The sequence below is a fragment of the Bombus huntii genome, chromosome 5 (assembly GCF_024542735.1).
Source record: "Bombus huntii isolate Logan2020A chromosome 5, iyBomHunt1.1, whole genome shotgun sequence".
Taxonomy (NCBI): domain Eukaryota; kingdom Metazoa; phylum Arthropoda; class Insecta; order Hymenoptera; family Apidae; genus Bombus; species Bombus huntii.
The window spans coordinates 12,260,712-12,284,009 of NC_066242.1; the positions used below are offsets into that span (position 1 = coordinate 12,260,712).

Below are 23,298 nucleotides of genomic sequence, written 5' to 3' on the forward strand. Positions count from 1 at the left end.
AAGCATAGAACGCGCGATACTAATTTTGTATAGCATAGTCTCGCGAGATATAAAGCAAGAAAAATAAATCTATAAATTCAACTAAGCAACAAATTCAAATTAAACGACATTCAAATTTTGCACAAAGAGAAATCAAATGAGGCATCGAAAGGATCTAGTTTAATTTACAAAAATCAACCGAAAATTTGTTGGAACATTGGCGTTCTAAATTCTTTCGAGGCGTTCAATACTTTGGGAATAATTAGCCTAGAACTATAGCTGCCTACAAGATCTCTTCAAAGCGAGTTCTAAACGCGTTTACAAAAAAGAAGAAAAAAATGAGAGAAGATTAACACTGATCACTTCCTGAAAGAGACTTTTTAACTCCTACCGTCACATCCGTTAAGTGTACAAAGGGTCTCAATGTAACAATTAACACGTACAACGTAAGGATTCTGACCAAAAAACTTTAGAATATACTTCAGAGAACTGAGATTATTATACCAGGGTCTCGATCTGATTGTGTATGGCCTGTAGAAAACGACCGTAGAATAATGAGTACTTATTATTAGATATTATTATTATTATACATTGTTGAAACGTGGATAAAATCTATTGCATAAATAATAGTGAGTGACGAGTGTGGATGACATGGAAACAACGTACAAGCCTCCTGGTTGTTTCAATAATTTCACTCCTTCCATCTGACAAACGCAATCATCGTGAACATCGTTATTGTTATTGACATATAACTGTTTATAGTTTTGACAAGTTCTCTACCAAACTTCTCTATTATTTTAAATTGCAACATCTACTTTTTGAGTATAACTCGAACACTTTTTTTAAAAATCGTTTCTTTGCTATTGTATATGAGAATTCCTGGATGTTTACTTTGCCTAGAATATTTACAAAATTGACAAAATGCAAATCTCTTCGTCCTGGGTCAGATGAATTCTTTGTTATATATTTATAACATGTCTAGTTATTTTCGTTCTCTTCAATTTTCAATTATTTTCGAGAAATAAATGGTTTCACGAAAAAATACAAAGCGCCGAGTGTACTTTTTATTTTAAATTGATGATAGACGATTCGAACAGTTTTTCATGCTGTATTCATTCAGATATCGCGGAAATCTAACTTTTGTGAATAATATTGTAAATACTGTACGATATGACTTTAAATAAAAAATCTCATATAAAGAAGTCGCATGAGTAACATGATAGAGAACGTGTTAAACAACAAGGACACAATTTTCTTCTTATTGCGAATGCTACTATAGGTTCTATAATTAAACACTGTAATATATATTATGTATTAAATAATTTAACTTTCAACCATTACTATTTTAACACAAAAAGAATAGAACAAATCAAACAAAAAATTGTCAAATGAAAACTATACGCATCGCTCAAAATTTCTCCCTAGATAAGGCGTACTTGTGATAAGAAAGCGTAAAAATTATACTCCTCTCTCTCTCTCTCTCTCTCTCTTTCTCTAATAGAGTAGTTAAATATTTTAAGACTTATTAGATATATGTAAATATTTTTTGCGTTCGTGATATTGCGAAAATAATACATATGTAAGCGTATATTTTAACAATAATGAATAAAATGTTTCAATTGTTTTAAGTTTGAAAAAAAATCAACTGGAGGCTTGTACACAATATGGCGGAATTTTGATGTTCCTCGCGCATGCATTTATGCACCGTGAAATTTAGATGTTTTTTATGGTGGATCGCGACATCTCGTCGTAAACGCGACAGATTTTAGAGATTTTATGAATGTTACACGACTTGCTCGTGATAAGGGCTGCTTAGTGGGTAACTTGTATTTCTATTGAAAGTAGATGCTGTTTTATGTAAGAAAACAGAGAACGAGAGAGATTTCTCAGTAACAAGGCGCGATTCGATATACTAAAATGTCTATTGCAATGACCAACTTGATAGATTGCTCTATGTATTACGATATATTATTTCTTCTGCATTTGTAACAAATAAACAATTAAAGAGATGTCTTGGAACGAGTATTTTCTTTTCTGACCAATTTTCCGACCAATATAACAGAAGGAAATAAAAAATGATATTAGTTATTAGAAAACTTATTTTAAGAAAGATTCATTAATAAACTTACCAAATAAAATCTTCTTGAATATAACAATGTCATCGTGTTCCTTTTGCATTGTTCTCCCTGCATTTGTTGAAACACACATAATGTTCATAACGCGTATAAACACAATTTTTCGCTAGAACAATAAGTTTTTCTGTTCGAAAACAATTTTTTGTGAAATATAAAAAAACGCGGTTAGCAAGAAGCTTTTAAATTCAACCACACTGATCCACATATAATGAATCGATAATGATAGGAAACTGTAAGAGTAGGATCATGTAGGATTATGAATGCGCCATCCGCTGGCTAATTAAAAAAATGGCGCCATATATTTAAACATGTTAGATGTTCGCTTCTATTATTTGCTAATAATTATTAAACGATCCAGAAACAATATCTTTAATTAATATAAGAAAAATGAATATAATCTTTTTAATTTAAAGGTAATGATCATGATTCATATTCATAGATACTATTCTTTAGAATGCAATATTAAGTAAACAAAAAAGATATATTTGCTTCTAATAACTTTAAAACAAATATTTTGGCGTAGGAAATGAATGGACCTAAAAGGAGCAATATACAGTGAGAATTCCCATACTTTTATTCTATCAATCTTTCCAACATTTGTACGAGCTGGATTATTGTCAGTGCTATGAAATATAAAAAATGAAAACGCTGTGAAATATATAAATATACATATCGCTTGTATATACGATTGATCACAAATTAGAGAGAAAAACACAAGAATCTATGTAAGTGTACTATAGATCTGTACATTTATTTTTGCATTTCATAATTTCAAGACGATAATTATAATAAGTAATGGTAATCATAGGTATTGATGATATGATTATATCCAAACGACAATTGATAATTTCCTATCTAATATTGTACAACTTTTAATAATTTATGGAAATCAGCACAGTTTCGTAACAATTCATAACGCATATGTTCAGCTATATTGCAGGAACTCTTAATGCAACTGGAAAAGGAGAATGAGCCATCAAATTGATAATCCATCACGTTTATCAAATGTCTTACTTTCTCTCTCTCCTTATACAGTCGCGACATACAAGCCGCGAAATAGAAATAAAATATTAAACAATTTCATATTTACTTGCGCATCGAATATTAATGCTTAGACACTAAATATATAGAATGCGCAATCAACACGATATTTTATAGTATAATACAAAATCGCTATTCAATGCGCCATTCTTTTATTAAAATTTCAATGAAAAAGAAAAGATAAAAATTTCTATGAAACATAATCGTTCATTTGTTAAGATATACGCATATCAACCATATCTGGTAAGAAGCATTTGAAAAAGATAAGTTGTTAATGTTATTGCAGACTAATCTCCTGTATAACGTCGGATATTAATAGGAAGACCACTAATTGCAAATCGCGAATGGAACTCGTGCAAATTAACATGACTTGGAGCTAAATAGATATTTGAATGATAGATCCTATGTAACGCCTACGAAATTGAAATACCAAAGAAATCCTTTAACCGTTCATGCTTCTCAAAGAATTGACACATTACAGCAAATAGGAAGACTACAAAAAATTACTAGAACAATTTCCCTTTTCTGAACACAGTTTTTCTTCATTTTTTTTTTTATAAGCTCACATACATTACATCCTCATTTCCTCGTTCATATGTGCATACAATAATAAACATGCATACATATCAACACATGCGCACACATAATGTATCCCGATAGATAAAGAAGAAAGAAAAGAAAGTTTTTTGTGATGCTTTGATGTAATAATAACTCAAAACAATGGCATTATCTGCAAGTATTGTACAGTATTAGACGAAGAATAATTCTACGTGAAAATCCTAAACAGAAGATCAATTTATGTTGGCGTAAAATTAGAGATATTTAAACACCTACCATACATCACGCTTTAATATCAAGAATAAGTAAGAGCAGACAACTCGTCACTTGATTTTTTTTGTATATATACATATCTTAATGCATAAAACAAAGTAATTATTAGCAGAGTAACTTTATAGCGACAAATTAAACTCGACGATTTCAAATAATACTTCAAATAAGTACATCGTACGAGTTATGAACTTATAACATTAATATGCTAGTCGATCAGCGATTGATCTTTCACGAAGTTCAAGAATTGTTACAAGGAATGAGTATATTATTAAGATGGAACTAAATGAAGAAGGAAGAAAAATAATTTCCTCCGCGGAATAATCACCTCCACCATTTGTTTATTCTCACTCATACCTTGCATCACGTAAGACAACGATTATGTTACAAGACGCTCTTTATATACTTACACCATTGAAGATCAAAGTCATTTCTCGTCTCGAACGAAACTCTAAATTGACTAATAAAATATTCTTAAGCAGACAAAAATTCTTTATATATTAGTTCTTTTTTATATACGTTTGACGATGTGTTGTAAGTTGACTTTCGTAGTATTAAAAAGTCAACACCTTTTTCAGTAAAGAAAACAGAGAAAATACGTTTCCAAATCTGAAGTTCTTAATTAACATTCGATCACGTTTCGTAAAATTCCAACGAAGGGTATCGAAATTTTGCCACATCGGAAACCTTGAATATCGACATCACTTCACTATTATATTTCTTGCAAATTTCTTCTCATCACGAGGCATACATCCTATTGATTTCGTGTTGATAACGTTCTTGTACTGCTTTCCTTTTAAGCTTGAATGCAGCTGTTACCAGTCCCATATCAGGTGACCACTGTTCTGCACACAGTTTCACAGCACCAGGTATTTCAAACCTCTGGAGATTGCCTGTATTAAAAATAAAGATTATTTAAATATCATTAAAAAGGTTTGAAAATTGGTACTTAGACAAACAATTATTTTTCAAATATCTACATTTTTTGGCTTGTTCAACCAGCTCCTGTAACACCGCTTTTTCAATATCAGGATTATCGCACAGTTCCTCTAAATTTTTTCCTGTAATACCTAAGTCATTGGCAATCTGTTCTAAATAGTATTGGTTAGGTACTACTAGTGCCACTGTATAAGATTTATGTGAATCTCCATAAACACAAATATTCTCCACAACAGGACAGGTTTTCAGTTCTGCTTCAACTTTACCCAAAGATACGTATTCACCAAGTTGCAATTTAACTAGATCCTTCTTTCGATCTGTAAAAATGTATATTGACCAAATAAAAAAAGTGCTGAAATATTTTTTCCAAGAGGGCTATAACATGGAGATTAAAACTTAATATAACCTATAATTTTTATGCAACCATCTTCATGAATTTCTCCAATATCGCCGGTTCTGAACCACTGTTTCCCATCTTCATAAAAAAAGTCTTCTTTCGTTTTGTCTGGTAATTTGTAATACCCAGCCGAAACATTTGCACCACCAATTAATATTTCTCCTCTAGGATATGGAGTATCTGTAACTCTGTAACCAGCTTCCTCCCAATTTTCTAGTCGAATATCACAAATAGTGGTTGGTCCTCCTACTCTTCCTGTACTCCTATCATGCTCTTAAAAATGAGAAATCGTATAATCTAATGTATCAAACAAAACATCGTTTAATAAGAAATGAAAAGAAAAAGAAATACATACTGTCCATAACTGTTGCACAAGAAGTTGTTTCTGTAAGGCCATATCCTTGAGTCAATGTGGCACAGAGACACATTTTGACTTGAGTTTGGGTATCTGGAGTCAAAGGAGCACCACCGCAAAGTATAAGTCTAACCTTTCCACCAAGAACCTGTCTTGCAGCTCCAAAAACATATTTATTGCAGGCAGGTGTATCGTAACCACGCTTATACCATTTCAATTTGTATTCATAGGCAAATCTGAAAATGGTCCGACTCAGAGGCCCCGATTTCTTTACCTTTTCATTGATACCTTTACAGATACGGTCCAAAATAAGCTATAAAAGATACAGAAAACCAAAATTATTATATACTAACGTCACAGTATGATATAATACAATTATTGAACCTTACTGGCACGGAAGTTACACAAGTTGGTCGCAGAACCGACGCGTCCCCTTTGGATCCTCTTTGAATCTTACTACTCGAATCGATCATAGTAAGAGGCGAACTATAGCCGATAGGCACACCGCTTAAAAGGCACACACTCTCAGCAAGAAGTTCAAATACATGAGCCAAAGGTAAGAATGCAAGAAACACATCATCCGATTTAATTTCAACGACATCACAGAATGACTTCATCACAGAAATCACATTTGTATGCGACAAGAGCACACCTTTAGGTACTCCGGTCGACCCAGATGTATACATTATGATTGCAGTATCAGAGCTTTTTGGTGATGATAATGATGCTGCAGAACTGTTACCTGTCTGGAGTATATCAGAAAAAGGTAACAGCCTAACATCAGCCTAAAATGTACCAAAATGGTATACAAATTAGTGAAGATTTCTATATAATGTTTTTTATAGTTAAATGCTCTAATTTTAATTCTACAGTACCATAAATACTACATAGAACACCTGCTGAGAAATTTAGTATAAATTGAATACTGTTCATTACATTTATTTTTTAATTATTTTACTATAAATCTATTATTTTTAGATTTAGACACATAATACGTATAATATCCAAAGATACATAAAAGAACCAAAGCATACTTTTTATAATATACTCTTTATAATATTTAGTGAATGAAACATATCTCTGCTACAGTTTAATTTCTTCAATCATTTCTCTGTAATTAATTATATTCACAAAAATATGAATTTACATGAATATCCATAATTTACTTATAATGTAAAATAATATACAAGGTAAAATTTGGTATAGTTCTTCAATAAATATAACCAGTAAGTGTCCTAATATTTATGGCCGGTAGTCTGGATCAAGGTACTCACCTTGTAACCCTTTGTATCAGTAGGTACCAGTTGATCTTCCATATAAATAATTGTTTTAACATTAGGTAATACATTAAGGAGCCGTTTGAATTTTGGTAACAGGTTATGGCTAGTAATCACGGTATTGACTTCCGTTTCGTTGATTCCATGAGCAATAGCTTCCTCGCCTAACGTCGCATAAATAGTAACTACAGTCATGTTCTGTTTAAAACAACCATAGGCGGCTATCATCCATTCCTCCCTAGTCTCGGCAAAGATCACGATGTTCTTATGCATCGTAAGATTATATTCTTTTAAGCCTCGACCAAAGGATGTTGTCAGCCTGTCCATATCATTATAGTTTTTCCATTTGTACTCTCCCATTTTATACTGTAACAGAATAATTAGTAATCAGTTTTTTCTCATGTAAATTGTAATTAAGTTGAATTGTAATTAGTGTAATTGTAATTGTATTAAGTTGAATTCATCCATATTATTCATTCATATGCACGTAATATATAGCCTGTATCACAAACTCTGCCCACCTGAGATACCGTCGTTGCTTTAAATAATACGCGAAAATATTATTAACGAAAGCTGTAGAATTCAAAGTATTACATAACACGGTAACAATGGTTTCTCGACAGGTGGATGCATAGAGGAGATATAGAGATTAACTTTGTTTTTTTTAAACAGAACGTCCTATTTTTTATGGTTGATTGCGACAGAATAGCTAATTCTGAGTATAAAAGTACTAACACATATTTATCCTGAAACTTACCGTTTCTGAGATATTTGACTTTGTTCATCTTAGTATTTTATGTTACGAAACATGTTGAAAGATACGCCTAGCACTTCGAATGTAAACAAAGATGTCAAAAGCATACTACTGATGATGTCAACTGTTATTTTGACCCTACTACTTGTGTACATTCGTAGTACTACGCACACTATGACACACTGTATATCGACTAAGGAACCTCTAAGTATTCTTTTCTTCTTCGATTCTGTTCTTTTAATCAAATCATATGTATTATGATTTTAATTACAACAAAACAATCGCTTCTTACTCTACCTTTTTGAATATTCTACCATTGGATTGAACCTCGTCCTCCTCCGCAAGTATCTCTCTCGTACCAACGCATTTTTTTTCGCCGTGCTTTTTAGTGATCCATCCCATCACCTTCTCGAGCGTATCGATGTTTTCACGTTCAAGGGCAATGTGCATCTCCCTCGGCGGATCAACACTCCTATACGTAATACTTTGTTCATCCTTTGTAATGGGCCGAGCCTTGATCCTTCGTGAAGCCTTCCTTTTCTCCCAAGGTCGTTGGAGCACGAGGTATACCGGGAACGTCAGCAGATCGTACAGGTACGAAATCGCCTTGATCGCGTTGACTGCGCTGATAACCCAAAAGCTTTCCATCTCCCTACACAGGAAAACGCAATGTTACGAAATATGCATCTCGTTCTTCTTGTATGTTAGTGCCTTACGAAATCGTTTACTAATTAAAAGCTTATTGTATAAGCAGCGTTCTTTTAAAAAAAAGCTTCGTTATCAATGTAGACCGATAATCTAAAGAAATTTTTGTTTCGCGACTAATGTCAAATTGTTCCTGTTATTTTAAATCTGAAATAATAACGATCTATTATTGTTTGTGTAATAATGATTTCGGATGTTAGTATGATAAGATGCATGGAATAAAGAACGATTTGCAAAGTGCAGGTTTGATATTATATGATATTAATGCAACTATCGCTATGTACAGGGATTTTCATTAGGGACGTAAAAGAGTTTATGATAATTTAGAAATAATTTTGAATTCAAAATATCAGTATAAGTACGTCTAAAGACATTTAAAGATTATCGTACCAATTTTAATTAATGAAATTTCCTGTATAGAGAAATGTCATTATCAAGGCTACAGAACACTGCATTATCTGCATTGCAGGGAATGGAGTCAGTGTCAATATTAGTACTAAAGAGCATACCATTAATATCTGGATATGTATAACACGTCATTATTCGATATCAGCATCAGTCATATACCAATGAAAGTAGTAATATATTACTATAGCAATTCTATGTAATACACTACGCAGAAGTAATTGCATTACAAATAAAATATCGTAAAGGCTTCCCAGAAAAATATTAACATGCCTAATATTCTACACATTATTTAAAAAAAGAGGTACAGTACGACGAGTCATAAAAATGTACATATATATATCTAATCTGAAACAGTTCGGTATCAAGCTCATAATTTTAGCAAAAACTCATTCTTCGCATTCATACATCAAGCTTAACGTTTTTTTCAAGGCTAAATCATTCATACGCATTACATTTAAAAAGAAAAACAAGAAGAAGTAGCTTTGAACCAAAGCATAACAAACAAAATTAGGGATTATTCAGATATCCGATTAATTATTTAACCGTCAGCTGATAAAATGATAAATTGAAAACGAAATAACGCGCCGTTTCTAACTCTCGAACTTTAGACTAATTATCTAACCAATGTTTACTTTACCAGTCGAAGATTCATGGCTCCGATACGATCGCCGATCTAACAAACACCCCGATGAATCTCCCCAATGTGAATAGATCGAGCTACTTCATTCTTCCCTCTTAACTTGTTTTTAACAATAATCAAAGAACGCGGAGAACTGTCTGTTTTTATCTTTTTTTTAATCCCTCCTTTTTTTTTGTTAAGCGTATATATTAATTCTTTGATAACCTTGCAAACGATCAAACGACCTTAAAACATAGATAAAAACAGAGTCTGCCGGTCCCAAAACATGCATCGTATAAAAATAGTACGCGTAGTTGCGCGATCGCGTGATGTTGAAAATTAAAAGAAAAACTTAACGGCGCCGTGTAATAAAGGTGTGCTTTGATGGGTTTGTTTTCAATCACTGAATGAATAGCAGAAAGGGAATAAACGAAAAGGAGTATAAAAACAAAAAAAGAATTTGGTAAAGGAGACAGTAGTTATTCATATAAAATCACAAATGTTATAAGAAAGAAATGTTACAAAAAAGAAAGGTATACAGCAAAAATGTAGAAAGACAAGAATCGTAAAATACAAATATTTCTTGAAGCTTTGTACAGTTTATTTTGCTCTAAAAGTGTTACATTACCGGCTGCTACAAATATAGATTTGGTAGCGACGTTCCTGAGATACCTGGAATTGCTTGAATATACATACGTGCATAAAAAGTTGTGGTCACGGTATTGAGGGTGTAGTGAAGTACACGTATATACGTGGCATGATATGAAACACGTGTCAAGCTATTAAAGATAAAAAAATAATCCATTTTCTTAATATATATGTACAATGCACACGGCTATGTAAATACAAGTTACACGTTCTAGACAAGGAATACATGCCTACTGAATTGAAATTATATATTATATATATTATATATTGAATTGAAATTCGAATTCGTTTACCACACGTGTGAATGTGTATTTATATACACGTGAAATAGAAGCTTAAAATGCAAATCTAGATTTAACAACTTGAGAACAGATGCGTAAATTGATACAAACTTGTCAACTTACGTATTAGCAAGATTACAGTCAAAGTGAACATAATCAATTGTACTAAAGGTGTCCATTTCTTGTGTATGTAAATACACGTGTACACATGTGGTAAATAAATCTGAATTTCAACCTGTTGAACTTTCAAGAAATTTCCATTTTTTCTTATTACGTACTTCCCTTTTATCTCCGTATATCAGGAAGACAAAACACTGTGACGATGTTGATAACTGCATTTTCGCCATTTTTATCTTATGACTGCATTATTATACGTGTTTCACCACTTAGAGTATTTCGTTTAAACGATTATTCAAATGAAAAAAGAAGAAACATTGTGCGTTCTTCGTTGAAAAGACGAAGAAGGAAAAGGGAAGAAGTTGTAGCTTGAAATTGCAACAGCATACACATTCATATCATAGTACTACAAAAAAATTAAAGCACCTAAAATCATTCAATCGTTGCTCATAACGTTTCGTACCGCCTCAAAACGATAGAATGCGCCACGCGACACCCTATGTCTACCAATAGACACAAATACAATTAAAGACATGGCGTGACTACAGTCTGGCGACAACGTACTTCTACACGTCCAACGTGCATGTGATTCGAATATCTTCACGGACTTTGAACGTCGTTAGCTCGTGCCAGATGCGGCTACCAACTACTCGCATTGTCTTTTCATTATTTGAGATTCCAAACGAAGGGCAATTCACTTTTCATGCAACCTACTACTATTTAGCTGCAAAGATACAGTGGGAACACGATACACGAAAACACGTTAAAGATCAAGGCCGGTTACGCATAGTCTCCGAATTCAATACAAATAATGGAATGACTAAACGAGAATAATTACATGGTTCGCTTGCTGAGATAAACCGCACGCATTTGCAATCGTTCATGTTTCCTCGTTAAAATGAATTAATTGTAATAATGTCCGATAATTGATTTCTACGTGCTAATAATCTATTGTAAATGAAATTTAAATATAGATTCCAACAATTAATATATATACATATATCATAGAGGTTCATGCGGCTGTGAATAAACAATTAAAAAATAGCAGATTTGATTGTTAAAAATTAGTATGTATCATTCTTTCTGCGTGTCTATACAAAGAATATATTTTATTACTTCGAAATGAAGAAATTAAGAAATAATAGAAGAGAGCCGGGAATAGAGATGGCGCGAAGGAACAATAACATGTAACAAATAAGACTATTATTCAAATACGAATTATGTATGAGATGTAGTTATGCAATGAAAAATACATACCTGTTTCCATTAATGATATGTACTCATTTGCAAACTTCTTATTTACTTTACGACATTAACAATACTTTACGATATTAACAAATTTACTTACCATTAACTGTAATCTAAAAAATCGGCGACGCTATGAATCTTTCAGTTGATTGATAAATGCACGTACAATTATAATTGCAAACGTTTGAATAAAATATAACACTTCATTTTTTTCTATACATTATTTTCTATACATGGTATTCCAGCCAGCATAGGAGAGAAAGAAACAACTTGTTGCAATGTTTCGTAGAAAAATAGAAAAATCGATAGTTATCGTAAGTTGATAATCATAAAATGCAATTTGATTATGAATCAGCACGTGGACAAATCAAGGGTCCTCGTTCTGTAAGTAATTTGTAACACGAAATCTAAATTACTGTAGAAAGAAACTTATCATTTTTTTATATGATAAAGATTTATCAGCTTGACAAATTACAAGGAAACATAAATCATATAATAACAAAGACTGGATGAATGTACAATTATGTAACAACTTCTTTAAGATATAGATTGTGACTTAATAGATAAATGCAATACAAGAGATTGTGAAATTACACGTTGTATTCAGCCTCAAGCAAAAGAACGTTAACAATTGCTATTTGGAAACTTGGAATAGGGACCAATTTCTTAGAAAGATAGAAGTAATCATCAAAATTTTTCTGTACTGATTAGTCATTGAAGGAAGAGGCTAGTAAAGTAAAATAGTATAGTTCACAATCAAATATTCCTGAATTATAGATAAGAATACAGAAGGAATAATTCGGAATCGTTATCCGTAATTTAATAACAAACAAATTACGCAGATAAAAACACATTGATACAGATAGAATTGAAGTGTCTCTTACATTTTATTCGCTTCATTACAATTTATAATTATCATTCGATTGTTTACCAATCCACTGAAAAGTTCTCGTTTTTTGTAACATCAGCAATGTGCAGCGTATTATATACTTTTACCCCTCACTATACTGACACAAACATGCTGATAAATATCATCGAATTGACATAAATAGGAGATAGAAAGAAGCAAAACTTTATGACACTGAACTAACTTACTAACACTAGATTTTTACATCACACTACATCAGATCTATTCCAATTCTATACCATAATGTTCTTCGAAAGAGCATGATTGTAAATCTGCAGGCAAAATACACGTACATGCGTAGCTAAAAATATTCGTAATAGCATAAAAAAAAAGAGCGTGGTGATTTTGTCTTTTTCTTTTCTATAATTATTGCGACTCACGGTTTTTCGTCCACGATCATGATGGATCACTATCTGGTCGCCTTTATACCCAATAGATAGATATCAGTACCTCCTGTACTTTAATGGAAGTTGATTTGATGCGGATTAATGACACTGCAATAAAAACCGTTGGCACAAATGATGTGGTTAATGATATTTTAGGATGCACATGTCCTACTACTGTACCCGAGCATCATCAAAATCGTTCTCGACATAAATACCGATTCTCCTTGTTTTAAGTCAACAGGACTATTTTCTTGTACTTATCGAGTGATATGCGCTTATAAATAGAGCAACGGAGCCGTAACAAGGCAGATGAACTATGCACTTGAAACCGAACGCTGATAATAATTCTTATCAGCATAACGCCGAACGATCGTAATTTATTATTTAATTAAATTGTATCGAAATGTAGACTGCTTATACTCTTGAATTAAAGAAACATCGAGGTCAGATAATTACAATAATTGAATATAAATAGAATGTACATACTCATCCTCCTCCTCCTATACAGCCGATGTATCTTTCATGGAAGCAAAAAGATACGGTATCTAGCACAAACAACAACACCTATTCATAGTAATTGATAATGGAAAATTACATCAATTCCATTTCTCCAATTTTCTCTTAATGTTGAACAATGCCTATTGAAAGAACGGAGGTTGTTTTGCATTTTTTTAAAATGCCTATTGTGTCTATAGTTTCCAATACTTCTCGACTGTAGGTTGAACTTTTCTTTGGTTTCTAGAAGTCTCGCAAGTAAGAATCTGTTTTTGCGAATACTAATTTAATAATATATTCAGTTATAAAATCGAGTATAAAATTACTCGAGTATAAAATTATGAAAATGAAATTATATTACACATTGAGAAATAAATGGCAAATGGAAACTAAAGAATATAACGAAAGAATTTGTTTATTTTAAATACTCGATGCACTTGCATTATGGATACCCTATATTGGCTATGAAAGACTATTAAGATGACATTGAATTCACTTGAAGTCTTACACAGTCTGTTAACTGTGGAGCAAGTAATTTGGTTAAGTGCACTTTACTATACACGTACTGCCACGCGCCGATTTATAACGAAAATGTATGTCACAAAAATTGAAACATTATCAACGTTGACGTGTCAAATTGTGAAGCCTCACGAAATTAAAGTAACTCCTATCGAAATAGCAATGGCTCATTTAATATAGTCTGAGGGACTATGTCCTATAACGTTTAATGTTTATACTTGATATTAAAGATTATAGATTGTCCACTCTTCTCTCTATTTTTGTTACGTAATCAATGTAAATCTATGAATATTTTTTATGACTACGATAGAATATATTAACCTTTTCATTCAATAACATAATTATCATTCTTTAATATTCCTTTTTAACACAACATAAAGTGTACATAATATATTTAACATAAAATATAAACATAAAATAAATTGACTTAGATAAACAGAATTCACTTGCTTTTTAATACGTAAGAGGATGACTTGAAAAAAGTGTTGAGATAATCAGTATAACAACGATGCTAAAGGACAAACTACAGATAAGTCAGAAAGACTTTTGAAAATAGACAATGGGGTCACTGAGCGACCAAGCTGCTGCGTCATATATGTATATGTACACGTATGTATATGTATTTAAGTAACCCAACTTCAACCTTGACCAATACTGTAGAGTATGAGCTAGATATTCAATCATTTCAGTAATTCAGATTTTTCTCCTATTTATCTTCACTCGCAACGAAGAATTCCTTTTTATCGACTTATATAAGCAAAAATTGTTGTAATCAGAACTCATCTGTGTATGTTGAACAATTAATTTGAGGATTATTTTAAAACACTAATTTCTAATAGGATAAGTCACTCAAACAACAATTAATGCCAATTATGTCAATAGATCGATAGATTTAAGTCGTAATAAATTAGATCTCGACGATAATTCTAGTAATGGCTATTGACCAAGGGGTATTAGTAACTGATTACTGTTAAAATGCAATAATACTATATTATATAGCTACATTATATACATTATATACTATAGCTAATACTAATATTAGAAACTATGTAATACCATAATGTATGCTATTAAAATGCAATGAAAATACAATTAAAATAAAATAGAAATTCATTACTCATATGCCTTGTGTAATATAAACGTATTTTAATTGTTTTAAAACAATCAAACGATCAATCTTTGAATATTCTTGTTATCGTTTACTAAATGCAAACTTATTGTTTCCTGCTTTTACAACAATTGCTATTTACAAGTCAATCTTCATCAATTAAATTATTAACATATTTTTTTGTAATATTTAAAAATAAGAAGACATTACTATGCAATTAGAAGAATTAATTTCGCATCATTTTTTCATTCTTAAGCATATTCTCAATGCCAATTATATTCCATACATTGGTAGCTATATTATTATTATCATCGTCGAAGATTAAGTTATATAGAAACGTTAATGTAACCTTGAAAACGGGTTTATCTTAAAAAAAGGGGCTTTAATATCGTGGACTCAACATAATACTGTAATCTTCTACTAAAAACTTGAAGCCTGGATTAAACCGTTCTATAATGAATTTTCTTAGAAAGCGATAAGTATAACGTATTAATAATACATAAAATTAGCTAAAAACAATGCATATAAATATATCACTGTATAGTGTATATAACTTTGCATTGATTTGCGAAAATGCAAGAAATATTTTATAATATTTAAAAGCAGTATTACACATGTCAAAGAATCGAAAGGATATGCATAACTTCATAACATAATAATTTCTTTGAATTTCCATTCATGGCCAAGATATTTGAAAAAGGGAAACAAATCCAATAATGAAAATTAATGAGAATAGATGCAAGTGAAACATTTACGTAACGTTGTTCCGTAATAGCTGTCAACCTTCAGTAATGATTTAATACGTAATATATAACAGAAAATTGAACCAAAAATTAATGAAAACCTACTAAGGAATATTCTAAATAAACCATTTATCTTAACTTAATACAGCACACGGGCTATTCGAAAAATCTATGTTTATCGTTTCAACTCTCGAAATTGAGTTGCGAAAGTTACTGCTAACACCTCCTAAAAATTCAAAGTGATGTAATATTTCCTCTTGCAATAGTAAATATTCTTCCAAATTACACACAGATGAAGTCTCTGTTTCACAGAACCACCTATCCTAACTTTACGCTAAACAATATCCTAGTAAGACTAATAGCACGTACAACTAGTTTTGATTCGAAATTAAAGCCAAACGAAGGCATACACGATAGCTGGATTTCGACTGTAATTAAAACTTCTCACATAAATTTTAATGCTCCAATTCTCTCTCTCTCTCTCTCTCTCTCTCTCTCTCTCTCCCTCTCCCTCTCCCTCCCACTTTCTCTCTAACAGTCTCTGCATCGAAAAATCTTGCTCCTCGTTAAAAGTACGTAACATAACAGAAAATTGATTTGTAAAATGGAACTAGAGCTAGAAGCAGATATAGCGTTGTTCCAACTTGCCAATTACAATTTTACCAGGAAAGATAAAATCACGCGTCCACGAATCATGCACGTGAAGATTCAAATTGGATCGTTCCTATTGGTCAGCTTCCTGTCTGGGAAGCGTTCGTATATGTCCCTTGATCGCTTACGAGGCACAAATCGGCTCGATCGTTCGAAGCTCTAATGGCTGGCATCCTCTAATATTAGGTCAAATTATGTAAACGAGCAAGAAACGGATTTCTATAGAGCGCCATGTTCAGTTAATTTATTAACGAAACACGGGAACTGTCACATTTCACGTGATGTTTCAACATACTTTCAACCGAAATTATTTTATTAATGACTTGGACTTAGGAACTAAACGCAATACTATAGTTCAATACGTGATACCGTCGTCAATAACATTTAAGAAGGTAATAGGTTTTATATTATTACATTGAATTGTGTGTGACGTTCATTTTGTAGTAATAGAACAAAATGGAACATACATAATTTAAGAAAATAATATAAGACAAAAAATGTTTTTCATCTATTATTTCCTTATGAAACGAAACGAGCTTTTGGGACAATCTAATATAAGGTCATTCTGAAAGGAAATACCAAACGATTCGATAAATTATTTCTGATTGTATACGGATCAGTTTCATGTATATAGTTTCATAACAATCGCAGAGGAAAAAACACGAACGAGCCGATTCGAACACAATGGGATGTAATGACAAGGATATTAGTAGAACTTTGTATACATTTTTTGTTTCCACTTGGCATCGTTATAGCAGTATGTTTCGATCCTTTATTCCACTGGATATTGACAGGCTTCTGAATCGTTTATGCCAAGGCCTGACCACTGAACTATGTATCGTATTACAAAGATACAACCAGAGATCGCGACTTTTGAATGTGTATTTAAGATAAACGTGGGCACATGTACGTGACAAGTGGTTGGTAACTGGTGGTACCAACTGGTGGTAGAAGTCGAAAATATAGAATAAAAATTTTTCGTTTGAGACTTTGTTTTCAAGAAAATCGACTTTAATTTTTGCTCGGTACGCGTGCACTTTATCACGTCTCGTTATAATCTCACTGTAGATCGTTGTCTCGATGGAAAAATTTAAAAAAAAATTTTATTCTATATTTTCGACTTCTTTTTTCGCGTAGAATCACCCCCTTTCCGCTTGTACCACCAGTTATCAACCACTCTGTATATTGAGGAATTGAAGATCCGCGTTCTCACGGTTATTGAACTCAACACGCTGGAAAATATTTTTTTTTAATCATATATTATATGTAAAAAATATTATCACCTTAAAGGGACGCGTTTATTGTTAGAAATTGTACAGACATTTTAGTCTTCTTACATCGAAACAGAAAATTAATTTCATTGAATAATAAAACCTTATTGACCGCCTATTCCAAAATTGAGTGTTATTGTAAGTTTAATTGCTCAGAATGATCTTGATAAAATATTAATTAATATACCACTTTTTTTCTTTTTTCCAAATCGCTTAATATCTCGTAAATCTCTCGAATATCTAGTAAACAACATTTCTATAGTCGAAACATTTGTATTTACATTACTGGTTTGAACAGGTTCAAGATTTCCTTATCTCCGAGAGTTACGAAGTTATTTAGAAATGGAACTTTACATTTGACTGCTCAATATTAAAAAATTCCTCGTTTTCTTTCCCTACTTTTTCACTATTTTCAATTTCGATGCGAACTACACGCCGCGTAACAAAATCCATGAATGGAAATACAGAAGAAAATGGAAAACTACAATCGTCGCTCAATTATGCATAATAACCTGAAATTATCATAGACACAAGCTACTTATGACTGTGCAGCTTGTTTTTTGTTAAGGTTTTATCTCGTAATAGAGAGAGAGAGAGAGAGAGAGAGGAAATACGTGGATGAATGTATAATAGAAAATATATTTAAGCAAGTTGAAGTATAAGTACAATGTGTATGCTAATCCACATCCGCACGCTGGCAACGTTGCTTTACGAAAGAGCTTCGAAGCCATGGGTCTATGGTTATTTCTACAAATACACCTGTCTGTACCCCGCTACATCATCCGTGCAAGACATGTTCCTAGAAAACTATGAGGCTGAGAAGCCCTTCAAAATGATTTAATGCTAAACAATAGTCAATGGCTTTGGGAACTAAGAAAACTAAACTTTAGAAAAGATGTGGAGTTTTCCTTGAAGCGAGACCCACTTCAACATTTTCAAATAAACGTAGATAAACAGAGAAGTCGCATATTATATGTATGTCGTTAATATATAAGAGATAATTCAATTAATTCCATACAACGAATTAAGATAAGTGTAATTTTATTCTCGGCGGAAAACTTTTTTCCAAGTTTATAAAACCTTCAACAAAACATAAACTGATAAAAACTGCGAAAGCTATTTTAATTAATATAATGTTAATAATCTATCGTTTTTATTTGTGGATTAATGATATTTGTTATTCATGAACTGGTAATTCTTCTTTAGATACCTTCTGTACATATAAAAAGTGGACAAAATGACTACAGAATAAGCCACTTTATCATGTTCATTTCCATCTTACGCGAACTTTCAGTTTTCTGATACCGCTATCTTCGAAGATATCTACAACAAATTGTATATACGTACGTCGAATATTACGGGCTGCGGGTAAAGCCAGTTTCTCTCGTGATAATAAAACCCCTTTCCAACGAAGCACGTATAAATTTCGTCAACTAGATATTTGAATAAATAAAGGTTCGAACTTATCAGACAGCGAAGAAGAAATGATAAGAATTATCAAGCTTCATATCATAAAGGGTACAATAGGAATGAACTGATGTCTGGTGCAACATAAATCAGTTACAAAACTATCAAATCTGATATATTGTAGGAAAGATAACAGAAGTTTTCGACGTCGAATTTTATATTAATTGAATCTAGTCATCAATTAAGAAAGAAAAAAGATGCAAAATGTAATACGATAAATATTGTAACTACACAAAATCCCATCTATTTAAAAAGCTAGATTTAACAGAAACTAAAAAAAGATTGTCCTACGATTTACGAGAATCAAATTTATCGATACACTCGCGATATGTAGTATGCGTGGAAGAAGCGTTAGAACAAATGAACCATAATGCGAAGCCCCGAGATAAAGAGTCTCACGACATTGAACGTCACGTCGAACCCTGCATTACTCATGTTATGCTTAAGTTATGCCAAGGTGAATACGGGGTTACCCCATATCTATCACACATTCACATGTTATATTTATTATGGCACGCTATTGAAAGTATTTGATGATAGGTAAGCATTACTTTAAAGTCACGCAGTTATATAAAGAAAAAAAAAAGGAATGAAAAAACGTAGTTATGTATGTAACACATGATGTATAATAATTGATGCAATGGCAATACACGGTTGATAAGTTTAATTACAAGTACCTGTAATTGGACGTGGACGAAACGTATAATAGCCTGATGTATATCATAATTAATACATATTAGCGTTACAAATTATGAGGAAACAGTTATTGAATAATGCATACATAAGGTGCGGCGATCGATACTTTTGGAACGATAGATAAATCATGTATGCGGGTAGAGCGGGAGAGAGTAAGAACTTCTCATTCTTGTAGGGTCCCGAAGGATGGCCTTGCGCCGCCTTAGGTGGTCATAAAGGTCGTCACGGCGAGGAGGTTCTGGGTCCTCCTCGGACTTACACGACGGCCCAGGGGATAGCGTTGAGAGGGGTGGTCCCTGTCACTGCCCAAACTAGACCAGAGGAATGGGTCCCTCAAAATGGGAGAGGACGCGATAGTGCTCCGGCAGCAATTCGAAAAAGGTCCCGGAGCATTTCTATCAAGGGTCAAGTAGGTAAGTCCGACACTATCTAGCTGCTTGCGAGAAGAACGGCGGGGTATCCATGAGGATTTCCCCACATATAAAAAAGAAAAAAGATAAATCATGTGTATATTATATATATATATATATATAGTGTAACAGCAAGTCACCAAATAGTCATTAATTAAAGATCAACACTGAGAATAAATTGAGCAGAATAATTATACATCGACAGATACATCAAGTTATAGAAGGAAACCTATACATAGAACAGCACGATCATCGATAAAATGCATCAACCTAATGGACGTATGCGCTAACATTTCATACCGCACGTTCCTATAATTAATTTATTGCAGTAATCAGTGAGAAAACAACCTGCTGCGTCACTGTATCACTTGCTTTTGTCTACATTAGTATATAACGTTGTGCAGCTCTTACTTGACAAAGTATCAGGTGATACTGGGTGCCGCCATGTGCGACGCGAAGATAGCAATAGGTAGTAATTTTTCTCAGAACAAAAGAAGGAAACAAATCAGAGCGATAATAATATTCTAGTTAAAATCTCATTCAACATCAGCTATATAAATTAAAAATTGTGTACCCATCGTTCGAACAATAATCATTCGATCAAATCGCAAAAGGATAAGAATACTTTCATTTTGCTATAGACACAATAAACTCTTAAACATTTATTACATATTCCTCCATTCCAAGAAAGGAAAAGACAATAAAAAATTGTATGTATGAAATTGAAACGAAAAATGAAGAAATCTTTTAACACTAGAAAAATGCAACTGAACCTGAAAATTTTACTTACGTTTAAAAAAGTTACGAAAGAATAATAAACGACGTAAACGTCATTTAATTGGTGGTAGCTTTTTTCCCTATTCTTAGTCACGGTAGTACACGCAGCGTATAATAGTATACATTAATTGAACGTCAATAAGACACATTCAAAATGCAATTTTATATGTATTTCAAATATTTGTACATAATACAAGATGCGTGTGCGCATGTGACTTCTAGTACCTGTTCATTCACCGATAGTTCTTGATCAGTAGCCGCGAACAATTTGACCGTGAATTCGATATCTAACTGAAAGATCGATTACTTCTTTGTGGAATGCCGCAACCATGACAATATTCACACGATAGGATAAACGAAAGAAAAATGTTACCGACCAATCTTTAGTTACAGCAAGCAGTACCATTCCGGAAGTTTGAATCGAGAGTAATTCAAAGTCATTTCAACTAAACCATCGCGTGTTAATTGTATATCATGTCGATTTATATCAAGTCTATTTTACGATTGATTCACATGTTTTTTCATATAAACGGGAGAACATTTTCAACATAAAGCAGAAAATTATATCACGTGAATTTAATTTCAAAATTTTGATTGACTTGAATATTAGTAATAATATTCGTCTACGAGATATGAAGCAAGTTCATTGCTTACCTTTCTATACACTACACTACGAATATCTTAACTTTCCGATCTCGTGACTTCTTCTCAACGAGTTCGACGATTCTTGTCGACTAACAGTCTGTTTTCCCACTGCGATCAAAAGAGGAAATTATCACTATACGCCATACGCGATCCAAGGGTTGAGAATGGTGTGGGTGTATGGGTATGCGTATAAGTAATATCTGTACGTACAGTAGATATACATATATAGGTAAAAGAAGAGGGACAAGGAAAGGACACGAGGGACAGTCGATCTACGATATGACGTACTACTCCGTGTAGCGGTCGACGACGAACTGAATTCGAATCACGATTAACGTGAGGACTGAGAAGTTACGTGAGATAGAATTTTCTGGTGATCTTTGATCTTTGATCGTTGTCTTTCATGAGAGTGAAATATAATTTTGTATCTTGATATCGACTAACACTGCCAGGGGGTAAACGAAACCGACATGTGACGACAAGACAGCTGTTCGACAGATCGCTTGCAGTCTACAATCTACGTACCAACAGACGCTTTTATGTTACGTCGAGAAGGAAATCGGTTTTTATCGCGGAGAATTTTGATGCAAACCTAAAAATGCTCTGGGTACTTATATTTCAAGCACACTTCAAATTATGTATTTTGTTATTCTTACATTCGTCACGATAATCGATCGTGGAGATCGAACTCCTTCGAATCTTCACTCGGTGTAAAAAATTATCTCCAATAACTCGTTGAATACTTGATAAGATAAACCAAGAACGCCTTAACACCACGTGCTTCTATACTATGAACTTGGTACTATTCACCGTTGATCCTATACTTGTGATAATGTATAACGCGCACACGAGCGTTTAGCTCAGTATTCGCGCGAATAATACTCGAATCTTAACATTTCTTCTGTATGTATGACACACTACTCCTTGTTGTACACATGTCAAATTTTTAACCTATCATACGTTGAGGTTTCACGAATACTGCGTATTTTCGGCAAAACTGAACGTTCCCTACTCTCTCTCGCACGTACTAACGCCAGCGCAGAACACCGACCACTCTATACATGCTCGATCCAATAGCGGCCATCTTGATATTCGTAAGCTCGAAACCAAAAAGGTCGATGAAAAAAGTATAGAACAAATTACTTTACACACACCAAGTTCTAGATAATTTTGAAGAATATTAGAAATTACGAATGAAAAGAAGAATTCGCTTTATTTCTAATAGAACTTTCTAAAAAACATTGCTGTAGTTTGAATACATTGTTCATTTGAAATCTCCCGCCAATTTTTTAACATAGCGAACAGTTTATACTCGGAGATTTTGCCCGTTTAGTCTCGTAAATTTTGTTAACATGACACAACGAACATAATAATCGTTAAGATTTATATAATTATCCATATATAATACGGATTCACATCGCATAAATTAATTTATGCGCATGTGAAGACTCAAGGATTTGACTCACAAGCCGCGACGGTTTTGCTTTTCGAT

At 32.8% G+C, this 23,298-nt stretch overlaps 1 protein-coding gene across 3 annotated transcripts; it reads right to left on the reverse strand.

Moving 5' to 3' along the window:
- Positions 1–2,665: 2,665 nt before the first annotated feature.
- LOC126865880 (fatty acid CoA ligase Acsl3) lies at positions 2,666–22,862 on the reverse strand. Of its 3 annotated transcripts, none has more exons than XM_050618805.1 (9): positions 22,463–22,862; positions 13,019–13,132; positions 8,003–8,357; positions 6,949–7,317; positions 6,064–6,459; positions 5,675–5,987; positions 5,329–5,592; positions 4,964–5,239; positions 2,666–4,876 (listed from the first exon to the last, which is right to left on the reverse strand). In XM_050618805.1, the coding sequence occupies exons 2-9, from the start codon at positions 13,036–13,038 to the stop codon at positions 4,722–4,724; spliced, it is 2,148 nt and encodes a 715-aa protein (XP_050474762.1). In that variant the 5' UTR covers positions 13,039–13,132; positions 22,463–22,862; the 3' UTR covers positions 2,666–4,721. The 3 variants fall into 3 exon arrangements, with proteins under 3 accessions (XP_050474762.1, XP_050474763.1, XP_050474764.1); XM_050618806.1 differs by lacking the exon at positions 22,463–22,862 and adding an exon at positions 21,816–21,973; XM_050618807.1 differs by lacking the exons at positions 8,003–8,357; positions 13,019–13,132; positions 22,463–22,862 and adding an exon at positions 7,709–7,834.
- Between the last annotated feature and the right edge of the window lie 436 nt (positions 22,863–23,298).